At 42.5% G+C, this 16,804-nt stretch overlaps 1 protein-coding gene across 2 annotated transcripts in view; it reads left to right on the top strand.

The window, feature by feature from the left end:
* The window catches only part of si:dkey-117m1.4, a 22,355-nt gene extending 6,684 nt beyond the window's left edge, over positions 1 to 15,671 (top strand). The window contains exons 2-9 of one of the 2 annotated variants that reach the window (XM_037092155.1): positions 1,947 to 2,041; positions 2,416 to 2,497; positions 3,822 to 4,191; positions 6,236 to 6,310; positions 8,618 to 9,747; positions 10,165 to 10,994; positions 11,216 to 11,449; positions 13,847 to 15,671. In XM_037092155.1, coding sequence (XP_036948050.1) covers positions 1,947 to 2,041; positions 2,416 to 2,497; positions 3,822 to 4,191; positions 6,236 to 6,310; positions 8,618 to 9,747; positions 10,165 to 10,994; positions 11,216 to 11,449; positions 13,847 to 14,100 — 3,070 coding nt within the window. In that variant the 3' untranslated portion in view covers positions 14,101 to 15,671. Of the gene's footprint in view, positions 1 to 1,946; positions 2,042 to 2,415; positions 2,498 to 3,821; positions 4,192 to 6,235; positions 6,311 to 8,617; positions 9,748 to 10,164; positions 10,995 to 11,215; positions 11,465 to 13,846 lie in introns of both variants that reach the window. The other variant, XM_037092109.1, reaches the window with a different exon arrangement.
* The last annotated feature ends 1,133 nt before the right edge of the window (positions 15,672 to 16,804 follow it).

Genomic DNA, 16,804 nt, shown 5'->3' with positions numbered 1-16,804 from the left:
CCAGATGGGAGTGGAGTGGATCAATACAAAGACAGTGGGTCTGGTTGATATCTCTGCTGAATGAGTATCTCGCTCTCTCTCTCTGTTGTCTCTGTCTGTCTTTTTCTCTTCTGCTCCCTTTTCTTATTTTTCTTGCACCGTCTTCTTTCTGCTGCTTTGGTTTTTTCTCTCCTATCCCTTTTTTCTTCTCTCTTCCTCTCCTCTGTTTTTTTCTTTTTCTCTCTCTTGTCTGCACGCACACACACCACACACACACACACACACACACACACACACACACACACACACACACACACACACACACAGTAATGAACACCTCAAAATCCAAAGCACGATCTTCCAATGGCCTAGATTTAAGAGCCTCCAATGTCATGCGAGTAAAAAATAGACTGACGGAAAACAATATTGAGATCTGTGGTAACAGAACTAGCCCAGAATCGGCAGAGGCAGGATCAGTTTGGCTCCTGTGAGCGAGGCGGTTTTGGCATGGATTTAGTCTGAAGAAGATAATCTCGCTTGGCCATTCTGGGCTCACACAGGTGGCTGCGTTTGAGCTCCCTGGGGTAATGGCACACTCTTTAATGGTGATCCAGGGGTCAGAGCACTCAACTATAAACACTAACTAGATTGCAGAATCTTACTGTGGTCAGTGTGGTCTTAATTCAGAGGTTACAGGAGAAATGCTCTAAAAAAGGCTATTAGTTACTTTTTTTTTCCACCTCTCCACTGGAAGTTTTTGTGGCAAATTATATGTCAATTTGACCTGTGGGATTTGTTTTACATTAAGTCACAAGACAAAGCATCACACCCCCGACTATTCAATTTAAAGAAACAGGCCGACCAGTTCATTTTCCTGTTCTTCTGTGGTAAAGATTTACATGCGGTGCTTAGTTTTGAACCTCAATAGTACAGACAGCTGGTATTAAACATCTGCTGAGTTTTGGGCTACCTTTTTATTTTCTATGTTTTCTTTTATGTATTTATTTATTTAGGCAGAATTATTGTATGACTGATTGTGTTTCAACGACATCTTAAAACATTTTGTTTGTCTCATTGTGTGTTTATGTTAAAATAAGGATTTGGAAAAAAAAAGGTTTGCTTTGGTTTCAGTGCTGAAACACAGTTATCAGCAGTATTACCAAAAATGTAAATGAAAGTCTTCCTTATTTGTATGAAAGTGGTGGTTTTATTTTATTTTTGTCGATACAGTTTCTGTGAGGCCGTTTTCTGTTTATGTTTATTTTTGAACTAATTGATAATCGATTAATCATTGCAGCTCTACGTTTAGTGGCAACCCTTTTTGCCCTGGTTCAGCCTGCATACACAGGTTCTTCACTATTTACTTATAATTGATATTATATAATCTCTTTTAAGGGAAAAGAGTCAAAATACCTAGATTTGTGATATTGTGGTAAACAGGGGACAGTATTCATGTTCTCAAGTGAATATTTAAAAGTAAAAGTGAAATGGCTGAAATGCAAGAGGGTACTCTAATTACTGTGAGCTTCTAAATGAAAAACATTAAGGCATTTTATTAACATTCAGATGTACTTTGGCCCTGAGCTTTCTCCAGTTTCTGAACTTGATGTGTGAAGTTTCAGAGACATTATGTTTAAAGCTCCCTTTGGAGAGAGTTTAGCTTGGACTGAACTAATTTCCTTCAGATCATTCACAGCAGGTTGTCTAAATCTAAAACCATTTTATTCAGGTTCCAATCATACACAGTAAAAAGCAGTTTAAATAATCACCATGTTGCTGCTGTGTTTTTTTTTTGCTTTTTTTTGGCATTTCATTTGCTATATGGGAGGGTGAAGCGCAGTTCGGATCGACCCATTAGGTGGCCATCAGCTTATTGATCACTTTCCAACCTGATTGATGTTAAGTTTGGCCAGTAGGCCGATTGATTAAATGATAATTGCTTGTGTGTGTGTGTGTGTTCTCTGCAGGCGCGGCTGTGGAAGGAAAAGGAAAGGGACACCCGTCAAAGTCTTTGTTACACACACTGAGGAGGAGAGCGTGCCTGAACACAGCTTCAGCCCAGGTGTGTGTGTGTGTGTGTGTGTGTGTGTGTGTGTGTGTGTGTGTGTGTGTGTGTGTGTGTGTGTGTGTGTGTTATATCTGCATATTCTTACTGCCATCAATTGTGCGTGTGTGTGTATGTGAGTGGTGTGTGCATGTGCATCTGTCTGTGTGGCTGTGTGATTGGTATGGGGGTGGAGCGTGTGCAAGTGAGTGTGACCTACTTTTGCGCGTGTGTGTGTGTGTGTGATTGCCTATGTATGTGCTGCGATGTGCACCTGTGTATGTGCTCCGGGAGATGAGGTGATGACCTTTGTGTGTGTGTGTGTCTATGTGTGTGTGTCCTTGCATACTTGGTGTGTAATCCTTTTATACTGACTGTTGCTGTGCTCTCAGGTGATCGTAAGGAAGCAGCAGAGAATAAACGACTCACACTGGAAGGGACTTTCTATAACACAGAGCCTGCTGCTCACAACTGGTGAGTGTACATTCTTGTTTTTTCTTGTTTTTTTTTGCTGTTATGTTAAACATTTTGTACAGATATCATTGTATGACACTGGAAGCCTGTCTAAAGGCTACGTCTTTCACTCGGCTTCAAGATTTAAACAAGAATGAATGGTGGCTGATCTTAACTCAGCACTCGAGGACAGCTTTGCCTGTGAGCAGCACTTATGTTCCTTGTCCTCAGGACTTACCAACCCTGTTGGTTTTCATTTTAGCTGTATAATCAGGCTGATTTATATCCGAGATGTCAGAAGAATGCAGTTTACTAGCCAGTAGGGTAGAAAATCAGTGGCACTGTGAGGACTAGGATTGAGAATCAGTGCCCTGAAGCACTGGCATGAGACTGTATGTGTGGATTGGTACTGTTTGCTTTACACTCATTCAGCTGCAATGGATCCCTTCCGCAAAGAAATGAACCCTGCGGCTACAGAATGTACAATACAATGAGGAAACATAATTACAATAAAGTCACGTCTGCTTACTTACCTTATTTGGAAAAATCCCTATTAAAGCAATTTGTGACACGGACAAACCCAAATCATTACTTAAATCCAAAGCAAAGCTCAATTAAAGAACTGCTATCAACCTTTAACCCATATATCTGACATATGACCCCTCTACATAATGTCTGTACAGTACTCACAATGAACCGGATTAGTTAGAATATGACAAAACAGAAAAAATTATTAATTTCATTATCATTTAATAAGACAATTATTTTTCTGGGTAAGTCATTTTGTCGATAAAGTGACTGAAAGTTTCCAGAACCCAAGGTGAAGTCCGCAAATAGCTTTTGTCCCGTTAACAGTACAAAGAATTAGAATGGTACTGAGTGCCTTCGTCAAAGCCCAACAGTCCCCTTTTGTACTCACCCATAGAGCCACCAGCAACGTAATTATGCCCAATTTTGTTCATCAAGATCCATAAATTATCCCCTGAGAAATTAACAATAATGTTGAAATATTATCTCAAAATGTAAAAAAAAAATGTTTAAAAATAAAACCCTGATCCGTCCCTTTATCCAGATCTGAACCAAGAGTTAATAGGGTTTGTTCTGGGCCAAGACTCATCCTCCATCCAAGGATATGTGGATATTCCTCTTTGGCAGAAGTAATGCACACCCGTAATACTAATCTGTCAATATTTTGCACTTTAAATTGATAACTGACATAAATCTTGAAGAATATTGATTAATTTCTGTCAGTTTACTTTTAGATTAAGAGAGTAAAAACTCATAACAGACTCATCATAGAGTGTCTTTCCAGTCTAAATTTAATTTTTATTTCTTAACCTCCTAGTGGTCCATCAGAGCAGGCTCATGGCAAAGTTTCCTCTGGATCCAAGACCAGCTCCTGCCCGGTCTCCACACCAACCCCAGCTCCTGCTGCTTCCTCGGCCCCAACCCCGACCCCTGTCCCTGCTCCTGCCCCAACCACGGCGGCTTCGGCCCAGGCCCAGTCTCTGACCCCCGCATCCACAGCTCCAGCTGCCCCGACGGCATCTGCTCCAGCCCCAACAGCCAGCTCCTTCCCCCCCTCCCCTAATTGCCGCATCCGAGAGGTCCACTGTGGCAGCCAGGTGCGACTGGTCGTTATCGCCATCCGAGACATCACCAAGGGGGAGGAGATCACTGTGGATTACAGCCTGACAGAGTGGGGAGAGAACCTGGTCAGTGCCTTGAACAACAGACACACACATTAGACACACACTAGTATTAGACTTGCAAGCAATGAGACAATTGATTCCTTCATCTTTAACAGCCAGTGTCTTCCATTTTGTTTCTCTTGCTTCCTTGTTTCACACTGGACAAAAAACCCACAAAAAACACTTTTGAAAAAGTTTTTAATGTGACTCTGTACAATCAGCATCCACTCCTGTGTTAAAAGTTTGACTGTACTTGCAGGTGTTTATCGGCTCTAGCTCGTAAAATCTAGGTGATCACGCTAACATGTGCCTCTTGTTAGCAATGATATAGCTTTTCCATGTCTTTCCAAGCAGCTCTCGAACATACACACGTGTGCAAGATTACTACTTTCATCATCATCTCAGGCAAAAAACAAACAATGTGTCTAACTTACAATGTCTTTGATTAAGACTTTTTGAAATAAGTTTTTAAGTCTTATGGGTTTAGTCTGGTGAAGTGTTCTCATCTCCTGCTTTTTACTGTTTTTTCAGTGTGTTTGTGATGTCAAACATAACACACGGAAAAAAAAACAAACAGGGAAAACTTGTGTCCTGGCAACTGGAAAGGACTGAATCACCCATCTTTTAGGGGGTTTTCCTTCATTTAAATTAAATGCATGTACATGTAGATTTTGGTGTTCTTTGGTTTTCCAGCGCAGCTCAAGTTGTCAACATTACAACATATGGACAAAAACGTCAAAACTTGATGTCACGAATCAAGACTCACCATTTTACACTGATGCTCAACAGGTGCTTAGGAAGAAATTGGATGTAAAGAGCAAAAAACATCAGTCCTCTCGGCCAACAGTAGTGTCAATAGACCAGAACATGGTGCAGCCATAGACATTATGTTTTGATTGAGCAGACTTGTCATGCTTGGTCTCACTTTGCTATCTAATTTCAATTCTTCTCCTAACCTCAGCCAAAACACAATTTTGACCTCAACCCTAAACTCAATTTCCAATCAAAAACAGCCACTTTATCTCGAATGATCTCACATTTCAATTTTCTGTCTGTCCTTGGTTACTTGGTCCTCACAAATATGGAAAGACATTCACACACTGTGCACAATCTCTGATGACTTCAGATAGGCAACCATATGTGTATTCTCACACTGTTGATCAGCTTTGCACACTCACTGTCAGTCACGTACACTCACACACAGACACACACACACAGACACACACACACACACACACACACACACACACACACACACACACACACACACACACACACACACACACACACACACACACACACACACACACACAGCTAAGCAAGGCATGGGGTTACCATGGTGATGGCTGAGCTCCATTTCTCTCTCTACCTATAGTGCTTTAGCAACAGTATCCAGGGTTATAACATGACATCTGTTCCTTTAATGGATCTCATCAGATTGGATCAATTTACTCAACTCAATGATGATGATGATGATGACACCAGAATCCATTTATGGAAATTTAATTGACAGAAACTGAGATATTGACACCGAAGGCTTTTTAAGTGAGACCACAGTTCCTACAGAACCATGTATATCTGTAATTTGTCTGAAATAAAGTCTGACACAGATGTTTTTAGCTTTCTATTATCAGCTGATTGATTTGCTCTGTGCTTGGTAATCCAGCCTGAGGGTATGGAGCGTTTTTTCTCGGGAGAAGCACAAACAGCTGCTTATGGAAAATGACAATATATAAATGGAAGCAGACTGACATTAGCTAGGTAGCTAAAAAAACAATAGCACATTGGCACTCTGTAAAAAAGACTCTATATGGACACTCACCCTGATTGACAACCCTCATGTTTATTGCTCATGAGATGCTCACTGTGTTTCAAACCACATCTCTGTTCACTTCTTTTGTTTGGCTTGTTAGTGGGAGATTTGGAGTCCTAATCAACCTCTGTGCTCATGACCAACTGTGGAGGGGTGTCCTCCTGCTCTCTGAGTGACAGTTGAGGCTGATTGTGATGGCAAACATTAATGAGCAGTGTGCCGGCTGTTTTAATGCGACTGCTTTATATCCCACAGGGTTTCCGTGGCACCGTGTCTCCAGCACAACACGAGTGTAACTCTGACACAGAGAATAACAACAATATCAAAAAGGTAAGAGAAAACGCCAGTTGTTTAAAAGTATAGAGACAATCAGTTTTATTATTTTAATAAGGGACGACTAGACGGTACACACCAGCCAATTTTAATTAAACTGGCCACATGGTATGTTGTGTTTCAAGGGAAAGGGTGCTGCATTGTTGCTCATTTGGATAAAGCTGAGGTTTTGGCTATTTATGCAAATTGGGGACATCCTCTAGAAACTCCTGAAAACTATAGACTTACCAATGTCAAGTTAAAACAAGGACAGACTCTGAAACTGTATGGATTATATCTGGCCAAAAATGATTTAAAAAAAACATTTCAGAGAAAATTTCCTAATGAGCTGGTTTGAAAGCCCAAAGCAGACAGCCCACGAGTGGCGTTCGTCCAATCAGGTGCAGCCAGTAATTTTGTGTTTGTGTGGTTATCAGGGGGTGTAGCCTGTGTTGGTCAAGCTTGTGAAGCTGGGAAGCGGCAAAAAATGCACCAGTGTAAGCTCATACCCAGAGTCGAGGAGGGAAACATTTGACACTAAATTAGGTTTTATAACATTTTGATTCATCACTTGACATATTGGTAAATCTTAATTCCTTAACATCCAGTTTCCTTTTCTTTCCGCTGGACAGTATAGCATGAACAATTCAAACCAAGACTGTAAGCCACTCCATCAAATGTGGAAATATTCAAGATATGTGGCACATGTAAATGTGTAGTTTACATGGACTACAGAACTGGCACCTGAATCTATTGCTTGTCTGTTTGGTGCTACGCAGAGAGTTTGAACTAATTGTTTGGCTTTCAAACCTTTAACTTTGCTGGTTCTCTCTCACTGCTCTCACAGCACTGTTTTTGGCCACAGCAAGCAGCTGTTTTCAGTGAAAAGGTGCTGGTGAACATAGTGGAGTATGTATCAGCTAAAGACATCGATATTTTTACCCCAAGAGTTGATAGAGACCACAGACAAGCATGATTCATAGACTTGTGTTTATCGGATGGTAACTGTTGCCTAACAAGTTCACGTATCAACTTGAATGGTAACACTACTGTCATAGTTGATTCTGCTGCCCCATAGTGGCCCAAAGAAAATAACTGGTTGCCGGTTAATGACACAATTTCCCCAAATCCATCCTGACATATTGGTTTCTTTGGAAACTTTTTGATCCTCACTCTGATTTTAAAAAAAAACATCTGTGGGTTTGTTTGGCTGCACAGAAGAGTTTAGACTGACTGTTTCTCTGCCAGAACAGTGGTATTAAAGTCAATTTATTTTCCTTAGAAGAAAAAAAAGAATTAATCAACCAACATTGGCTGAACCGCCACTGAGAGCCTTTTTTAAAAACACATAGTAAAAAACTTTATTCTGCCGTCCATAGCGTGCCTCATAGTTTTAGCTTCAACATCTATGCAGTAAAAAAAAAAAACACCGACTCTCAATTCAAACACATTATCGGTCAGCAGGTGTTAATGCAGTTGTGATGTGATGCTGTGCCTGCAGCAACACTGATGTTGGGCTCAACATTATCATTATCATCAAGACTCCCTCCGCCTCCTCTTGACAATGGATTTATTATATGTATAAAAGGCATATTTTTTCATCAAGTTTAGGTCCTTCATATTAAAAAAACACAAGTTACTCGACCTTCTAATACTTAGTGTCATCGTGCTGTCTGTTGTCTCACAAATTGGTCTGATTGGGAAACACTGCATCAGTTACTTTGTGTGCACACAATTCACTGTTGACACATTTCTGTGTAAATGAGTGTGAAGTGTAACCAACTAGTAATTCTTGTGCTAAGTAGTGAGGACAGCAACGTTTAATTGAGTTTTGAAGTGATCACACAAATCCCTGCTCTTCATCGAGCTAGTCTGGTGAAAATTTAACTTAGTCATGTCAGTAATGACACTCAAACTATGATGGTGCCAACCTGTTACATGGTGGTGACATCTTTGGGTTGTAAGTGTAAAGATCTCAGTGGTTTTCTGTGAGTTTGTCAGTGATGATGACATCTGTTGAGGAAAAGCACCTCTGGGGCTGACGGAAGGTTTTTCTTTGCAAGATATTGAGCTTAAGATCCCGTAAAACTGATTTACTAACACGTTATTAAGTCAGCTGAAAAAAATGTAAAATCCAGAAACTCAAAATAAGGAAATGCCGGTTTGAATAGGAAAATATATACGTTGAAAAAGTAATCTGTTACTTGTTGAAACAAAAATTTGAATGCAACACGCCTCAGATTTTTTTTAAACATGGTATTAATTCAACAAAAAGCAGGTGACAAGCTCTTATTTTCCCAACCTGTCACCGTCTCTCACTACCAGGAGGATGAGCCTCTTCCTCTGACAGCCCAGAGGCAGCAGCAGCGGCAACAACAGCAGCAACAGCAGCAGCAGCAGCAGCAGGAGTACGTCACCCCGTCTTGGTCCCTCTCCCCCTCCTCCTCCCCCATCTCTCATTCTGACGCCAGTGACTCAGATGCTGGAGATGAGGACACCAGCCCTCGAGGGCGCGCACTACGCCGTCGCAAAAAACGGCGCGGCACTCCTTCAAAGAAAAAGACCCCCCATCGGACCCCACCGGGGCGGCCACCACCGGGCCCCCCTGTAAGCATTCCTCCTCACAACCGTCCACTTCCTCCATCCCACTCTCCAGCCCAGTCCTCCCCTCCCTGCTCATCTTCCTCTTCTTCAGCTAAGCCTGTGTTTAAAGCTCCGGCTCCGCTGGGCTCCAATACGACAAGCAACGTCAATGTCCCCAGAGGGGGGGTGTCTATAGACTCCATGCGCCAAACCTGCGAGTACTGTGGACGCCACTTTCGCTCCCTGGGCCGCCACTTGGATAAACACCATGCACACCAACCAGAAGTGTGCTCCGCCCTGGTAGAGCGCTACACACAGATGCCCCGCCTGCATGCACAGAGCACAAACCCAACCACAGCTCACACACACACTCAGCAGCACTTGAAGTCGCCACAAGTCGCAGGTCAGAGCCGCAGTTCAGATCTTCCACAGAGTGACGTCCAGGACCTTTCCATGTCTCCACCCACTCTCACAGCAGCCAATCAATCCCCTGCTTCGTCTGGAAGAAACTCCACCCCTCCTGTGCTGACTCCTCCTCGAGGACAGAATGCAGTGCCGGTATCTGTCTTAAAGCGAAGCCCCCCACCTGTGACAGTGGCACAGTCCAGGAAGGGAGGGATGAGGAGGCTGAAGAAGGAAATAGAGGAGGAGGACGAGGATGAAGAAGATGTAGAGGTTGTGGAGGTAAAGAGGCCCAAAGAGGAGGACGATGTTGAGGTGCTGTGCCCCCAGTCCTTCAACAGCAAGTCTGCCAAAGAGACACCAAAGGAAGAGGAAGATGAGGAGGAGGAGGAAGAGGACGAGGAGGAGAATGGAGTGATGGAGGTGGAAGATGAAAGCGGTGGAGAAGATAAGGAAAAGGATCTGCTGAGGTAACTTAAGCCCTTTGCCTAATGTGTGACCAAATTTGAAAGAAAGGCAGCAACAGATGATTATTTTCATGATTTATTGATAAGTTAATAATTTTGTTCTTATTTTGTTTTTAAATGAGGGCTCAATTTTAAATAGTCGATAACTTATGCTCACTATTTGTGAATTCAGAGTTAATTAACCAATTGTCAATAGATTGACAGAAAAATAAACTGGCAACTATTTGAATAACTATTTGTGGTTGTAATTTTTTAGGTGCAAATTCCAAATATTTGTTGGCTCTAGTTTCTGAAAACGAATGACCAGAGAAAACAATCTGCAGATTGATCTATAATGAAATAAATGAATGTTAGTTGCAGCCCTATAACAAATAATTTAGATAAACAAATAAGCTAACTGCCCATTGTCTCTTATTTCAGCGGCTCCGGGCGTCACCACCTGCTGCCCCTCCTGTCCTCCTTGTCTTCTCTGGTGCTGTACCTCCGCCGTCTGCAGCACTCGGCCTTCCTGTCCCTGTCTCGGCAGCTGCAGTCAGCTGAGGCCTGGCGCCTTCTTTGCCATTCCAGTCTGGCTCTCCTCATCCTGTACAACCGACGACGTGAGTGTGAGGTCTCCAAGCTAACCATCACCGAATATCGCGCTCGCGTCACTCCCCAGTGCCCCGTTCCTGTCCCACCTGGAGCCCCTCCAGCTCTCACCCCATTGGAGGCCTCTCTGTCCCCCTTCGAGCGCCTGGTTCTTCCTCACCTACCTAGAGTCGGGGTGCAGGGTAAACGTGGACGGGTCCAGCCCCTGATCCTCCCCCCTCACTGCGAGCCCTGTCTGGAGCTTCTTCTGCAGACACGGCAAGATGTAGGAGTCGATCCTGCAAACCCATACGTCTTCGCCAGGCCCTACCACTCCCCGGCCACACCCCTGCGAGGCACTGACCTCCTCCGTAGCCTGGCTCGCTCAAGCGGAACCCGCAATCCCCGCGCCCTGACCCAGACTAGGGTTCGCCGGCAGGTAGCTATACTAACCCAGCTGTTGCTCTTGGGAGAAGGCGAGGAGCCTGGGCAGCCTGGAGGCAGCGCTGTGGAGAGGCTGGAGCACTTCCTGGAGAGAGAATACCATGTGACACAGAACTGTGCTGGAATTGGCCAAGACCCAGGCCTGATGGGCCGAGTGGGCCGAGTCGTGCTTTGTGGAGAGAGAGACGGAGTGCTGTTCAGAGGAATGAGCCTGAACCACATCTGCCTGGAGCTGGATGGTGAGATGTTTGGATGGCTGAATGAATGAATGAGTGGGACTTGTGTCTTTCTGTGTTGTCCAAAAAGAGATGTATCATCCCTCCCTGTGTGGTGTCAAACATCCTCTGGCTGGAAAAAGGATTATGACCCTTCCTCCAGTTTTGAGTGTGAATGTGAGATGTTTATGGTGAGTAGTGACAGATTAAACTGACAGTGTTTTTCTTTCTTACCTCCTTTCCAGTTATGTCAGGAAACTCTGCAGACTCGTACTCAGAGGGAGAGTCTGAAGGGGAGCCAGTGAAGGAGAAGCCTGAGGCGCCTGCCCCCGCCCCTGCTCCGACCCCCACACCTACCCTGCTGTATGTCAGGAAGGGCAAGAACAACGGGCGTGTGGGACGACCCAAGAAACTCAAGAACACCCAGCCACCGCCTCCACCTCCTCCACCTCCACCGGCAAACCGCAGGAGAGGCTCAGGTCAGCCCACATCAGGTTTGTTTGGGTTTAGAATATATGTGCAATGGCACAATTACAAAAGAAGAACAATTACAAAAAGAACATTGTGCTGGTGAGATTTGAAAAAACACTTACACCTAAAAAAAAAATAAACCAAATAAAACCAAATAGAGATGATGAAAATCAAACAACAATTGAAATCACATCAGTGATAAAACAACAGGAAGAAATAAAAAACGAGTTCACTTGTGTGTGTTTGCACGTTTATCCAAGGAGACAGAGGAGAAAACGTTCACCTGATTCAAGCTGTTCGGTTCCTCAGATGAGCTCCAAGCCTCTGAAGGTGAAGTGTACTGGTACATGTTTATCCCAGCAGGCGAAGTTCACTTGTCAAATTGCAAGAAAGCCACACTGCTGAGAGCACATTCAGCAGAAACAAAATAATGTGGACATGTTCAGAACTCCCATTTTAAAGTTACAGAAGAGCTTTGTTAAAGAAATGTCTGCTTATTGCAGCCAAAGTTCTCCCTGCTCAGTCCCGCTGGTTTTGTTTTGTTTACTGATTAACAAAACATTATTGTCAGAATTTGTGTTTATAATGAGAACCAATCAAGAATCAGTCTTTCATGAACTGTGATTTCCATTTCAAATTTTAGTTGTAAATCTGATCTAGAGCTGCAACTAACGATGAGTCCAAGGTGATATCTTCAGTTTTCTGTCCAGCAGAACAAAACCCAAAGACATGGAGTTTATCATCATAGAAGATAAAGAAAACCAGCTCATGTTCTCAACATAGAGGCTGGAGATGAAGAATCTGTCTTTTTTTTGTTTTGCTAAAAAAAAAAACTAAAATCAGATTTATTGTCTGTGGATTGTGTTACGCCCCTCATCTAGGGGAATCAGAGACATAGCATGACGTGCTGCTCCCCATTCTTCCCACTCCCAAGAAGGCCAGTGTCACAGGACCTTTTAAATTAAAGGTAGCGTTTTAATTTTGCTTCAGAGGGAGTGAAGGCCAAAACAACAAACAAAATCATCCATCTCCCTACCTTCCCTATACAAAACAAAAATATTAACCAAAAGACAATCTCTTACTATTAATTGAGGAACTGTTATCTTAAAACTGATGATACAAAAGCTGAGGGATACATTTGCCTTTTAAGTGAAATGAGGAATGTTATTGTCTTTGTAGCTGAATAAAAATACTCTCATTGGAAGATGTATCTTCATCACTCTCTTATCATGGGCTGAAGGCTGAGGGCACCTTAACCTGAACTTAAGAGCATCACCTGACTGTATTGGAACATTTTCTGCCTTTTTTATAATGGACTTTTTGAGGAACACAGTTTGCCTGATGGTGAAAAGTTTGTCAGGCAGCTTGCAACAAAAATTTGACAACACCAGATCCCTCCTTGTCTCATAATTGTTTGTGCTCTTTTGTTTTTTGTTGTTAGAAAGAAAAAGAAAGCAGTAGACAACAAAAACGGACAGTTGGCATTTTCCCAAACTGTCAGGAGTACATGAAACCAATGACTTTGGAGTTGAAGCTGAAATATCTACACACAAATCAGAGTTTCTCATATTCAAGTCATTGCCAAATGAGGCACGGGTATAGCTGCATTTTTCATCATCTTATGGCAGAGAAACCTAACTGCCACAAGGGGGAGACAAAGGTTACATACTCTGGCTTTATCACCCCCCTCATCTACACAGTGGCTGGAGACACTGCAAGTACTTTTGGACAATGTGGCTCACGTGAACAAAAGCCATCCAGAGTTTTGCCGGAATTTCAGCTTTGATAACAGCAGTTGACAAACAACCTCACCAAAAGGTCAATTTAGTATCTCATCTGGAGCTTTTGATCATATCGCTTAAACGTTATCATCAGATGAAGAGTAACATTTAAAACTCTGCTTTTAAGCCAACGTGAATGATGAGTCCTTAAAGAACAAACAGAAAAATTAACATCTGTAATTCTGTGACTGCTCGTCAATCTCCAACTGTGAATGAAGTTTGTTGAAGTTCGTTTGTTATGATTGAAGGCTCAACTAAACAAAGCATGAAAGCATTTGACTTGCAGTGTAGCTCACCAATTCCATCCCTACTTTACTTAATCATTATATTGATTGGAAAGGAATAATTAGCTGACCAAGAACATTGTATTTTTTCTTTATCATATATTTTACTTTAAGTGGGACCATATTCACAAAATCAACATAATAAAACTACCGACTGAGCTTATAAACTTTCTAGAGAAATGTTTAATGAGGTAATAAATCAGATGAGATGTAGGGTAATTTTCTCACAAGATTACACACAATGCAACATCTTTTTGCAACCAGAGGAGTCGCCCACTGCTGGTCATTCCACTATGGTTAAAACACGCATAAACTCCTATTATTCTCTCTGCACTTGTAGGAAAGCGAGGGGTTCTGAAGCGTCCCTGGTCGGAGGCGGAGCGTGCGGCAGTCGAAGAGCACCTGACCCAAAACATCACCGAGCTCCGAGTCCCCGCCAAGGCCGACTGTGAACGCTGCCTGCAGCAGTGCCCTCTGCTGGTCAGCAACCACCGCGACTGGCGAGCCATCAAGTTCTACTGCCACAACCGGATTCAGCTTCTGAAGAAAAACCAGCGGCGTGAGAGTGAGCCCCTGCCGCTCACCGTCTGCTGAGAAGGAGGGAGTAATCGGGCGGAGGGAGAGGGGTTGTGCAGCTGATCAGAGCAGATTCTCAAATGGTACCCTGCTGCCCAGGAAATGCACTAATTTTGAGAGGGCAGTCCTAAAATTTCACTCAGCTCTTGTTTTTGTCATGGCTTCTAATTTGACACCTGATGGCTTTTTTATTTTGAGCCATACAAGAAACAGGAAATTTGAATCTTTGCTGCTCTACTTTACGTTCTTAAAAATTACGCGAGAGTCTTGCTGGTGCTCCTAAAGTCTTGTCAAAAGCAGTGCACGTGGACGGGTGCCGTTTGAGACGTGCCTCAGTGGGACTTTGGAGACCATGACGCCGGCCACAGCCTGTGTCGTGTTGTATATGGACTTTGTTTACTCTCCTACCAAAATGGACACACTAAACTGAAATGTAAACATGGGGAGGCAGTTGAGCCCTACAGTGTTGTTATATGAACGTCGTGAAGTAGCATTTAGTGTTTCATGCACTTGGAGACGTTAATAGGACAAGTGGCCTGTGCTCGGGCCACACTTTTCTTAATAGTGGCTATATACATTAGAGTAGGCCTAACTACTGTTAACCTAGAAGAATAGCCAGGTCTTTCCTCCAACAAGCTAGTTCTTCTTTTCATACAGCTGACTGTGCAATTCTGACTATGGTTTCATTTTATATGGACCTTGATTTACATGTAAGGTACTAGTTGACGAGTGAGTTACACTTTTGCAGTTACTATGATGCTTCTTTTTTTAATCAAAAAATGGAGCACAACATCACAACGGAGATTAATTTCCCGAGTGACAGTTGTGGGTTTCATGAGAGAGACAATTAAATGGCCTCAGAATGTTGTGACGTTATGTTCGGATACCTAAGATGTTTAGTTCAACCGCATAAAAAAAAACTGTTGTCAAAAAGCTACCATTTCATCCCATTTCCTGTTGTTTGTTGTTGTTGTTGTTGTTTTTTTTAAGCCTGTTGCACATTTGTCATTCATAGCAGTAAAAAAGGTGCTATAGGCCGATAAGCTGGACATCACTTTATATGTGGAGAGGATATTCCTCTTGGTTGTTTTAAAATTTCTGGGCATTTATCAGAGAAGTGATCTGTGTCACCACGTCTGTTGCATTGTCTGTGTTGTTTTTTTCCCCTCCGACGGCTAGAGCTCCTCCTGTCCTTTTCCCAGCCACACTACACGGTTTCCATCTTGACCAGATTTTTGGTTTCTCGCCAGTGTTGCTGGAAATCTGCGTCCATCGGACTAAAATCTCCATGAAACCTCATGACGGATACTTGAAGTTATTTAAAATCTTTTGCAGAATCTTTATGTTCTTTCTCGCTCTAGCCTTGCCAGTTACATTGTACATAACAAATATATTATCATTATGCTAACTGGTTGTTTGTGCTAGACTATATGTAGCTTTTTTCCATTTCTGAGTTATTGCTATCTGTACATAAGCCTGTTTGTAAATACTCCTCAGAGAAACAAAGAAAAAACACAATGTATGACATGCCTTGGTTATTGTGTTATGTTTTTTCTTTTTTATAAGTCTTATAAAAATTTAAAGCTCTATGTTTTTGTGATGTGGTTATTCATTTCAGTCATAATAATGGTCAGTAAGTATTTACAGTTTCTATGAAGTTCATCGTTTAAAACACTAGATGGAGGTGTTGGATCACAAACAAGAAACAGTTCAGAGACTTGTTGTGAGAGTTCCTCCTGCAGTTACAGATGTTCAGATAAGTAAAGAAAATATCTTCCTTCCCTCGGTGGGAAACTGGTAAGTAAGTGCAAACACATACAGAGAGTGTGACTCATCTGTAGATGTTAGAGAAGGCAGCGGGTATTTTCATCGGGCCTCCGGCCTCCATCCTGGTGACTCGTTGGTTGGCTCCTGATCAGACAATGTTTTACTACAGTTGCTTGTCGTTACATCCAGTCACGGAGTGCCAGGGAACACACACCATGAAGTGTCATCTGCAGATTAAGTCTAAATATACACACACCTTGAAACACGACAGTTTCTGCTGCACAAGTCATGCAGACATAGACTGATGGCTAACAGAATCAGAACTGCCTTTATCGCCAAGCAAGTTTACACCTACGAGGAATTTTCTGTGGCTTGTAGTTGCAAAACAACGAACAGTAACAGTACTTAAGAGATGACATAATAAAAACTATAAAAGAATATAGAGCGAATATGAATGTAAATAGTGCGACTGATTTTGAAGTGGGTGAAGTCCAAGTTTGACCTAGATTGTGCAAGGTCACAGTAGATACTGATGCAAAATAAGAGCGTCAGTGACTAAAACTTACATTACTGTAATGTAAGTGAAGGGGGAGGGAGGGGGGTCAGGTCACTAACACCCCTGAGAATGGTAAAATTGGTAAAATTCCTGCATTCATAACCTTACTTAAAGAAAAACTACACATGTATTAAATCAAAATGTACCTGAAATATCAAAGTAAAACATGTGTATGTTGCATGTGTTTTGTGTGTGTGTGTGTGTTTGTTGTCTTGTGTTTTGGTCAGCTCACCAAGACAAATTGCACTCAGTTATGTCTGTGTGGAAATAAGTAATAAGTATTGAATCTGGAGTGTTGAAAAAAACCCACTAGAGGTCAGCAAAGACAAGATTTTCAAGTTTAAACAACATCGAGCCCCTCTCCTGTCCCTCCCTCCACCTTCCTGGAGCATTTGCCAA

This window comes from Acanthopagrus latus, chromosome 1 (assembly GCF_904848185.1).
Source record: "Acanthopagrus latus isolate v.2019 chromosome 1, fAcaLat1.1, whole genome shotgun sequence".
In the NCBI taxonomy this organism is placed as follows: domain Eukaryota; kingdom Metazoa; phylum Chordata; class Actinopteri; order Spariformes; family Sparidae; genus Acanthopagrus; species Acanthopagrus latus.
Note: the sequence above shows the minus strand (reverse complement) of the source record. Positions and strands in the feature narration are given on the sequence as shown.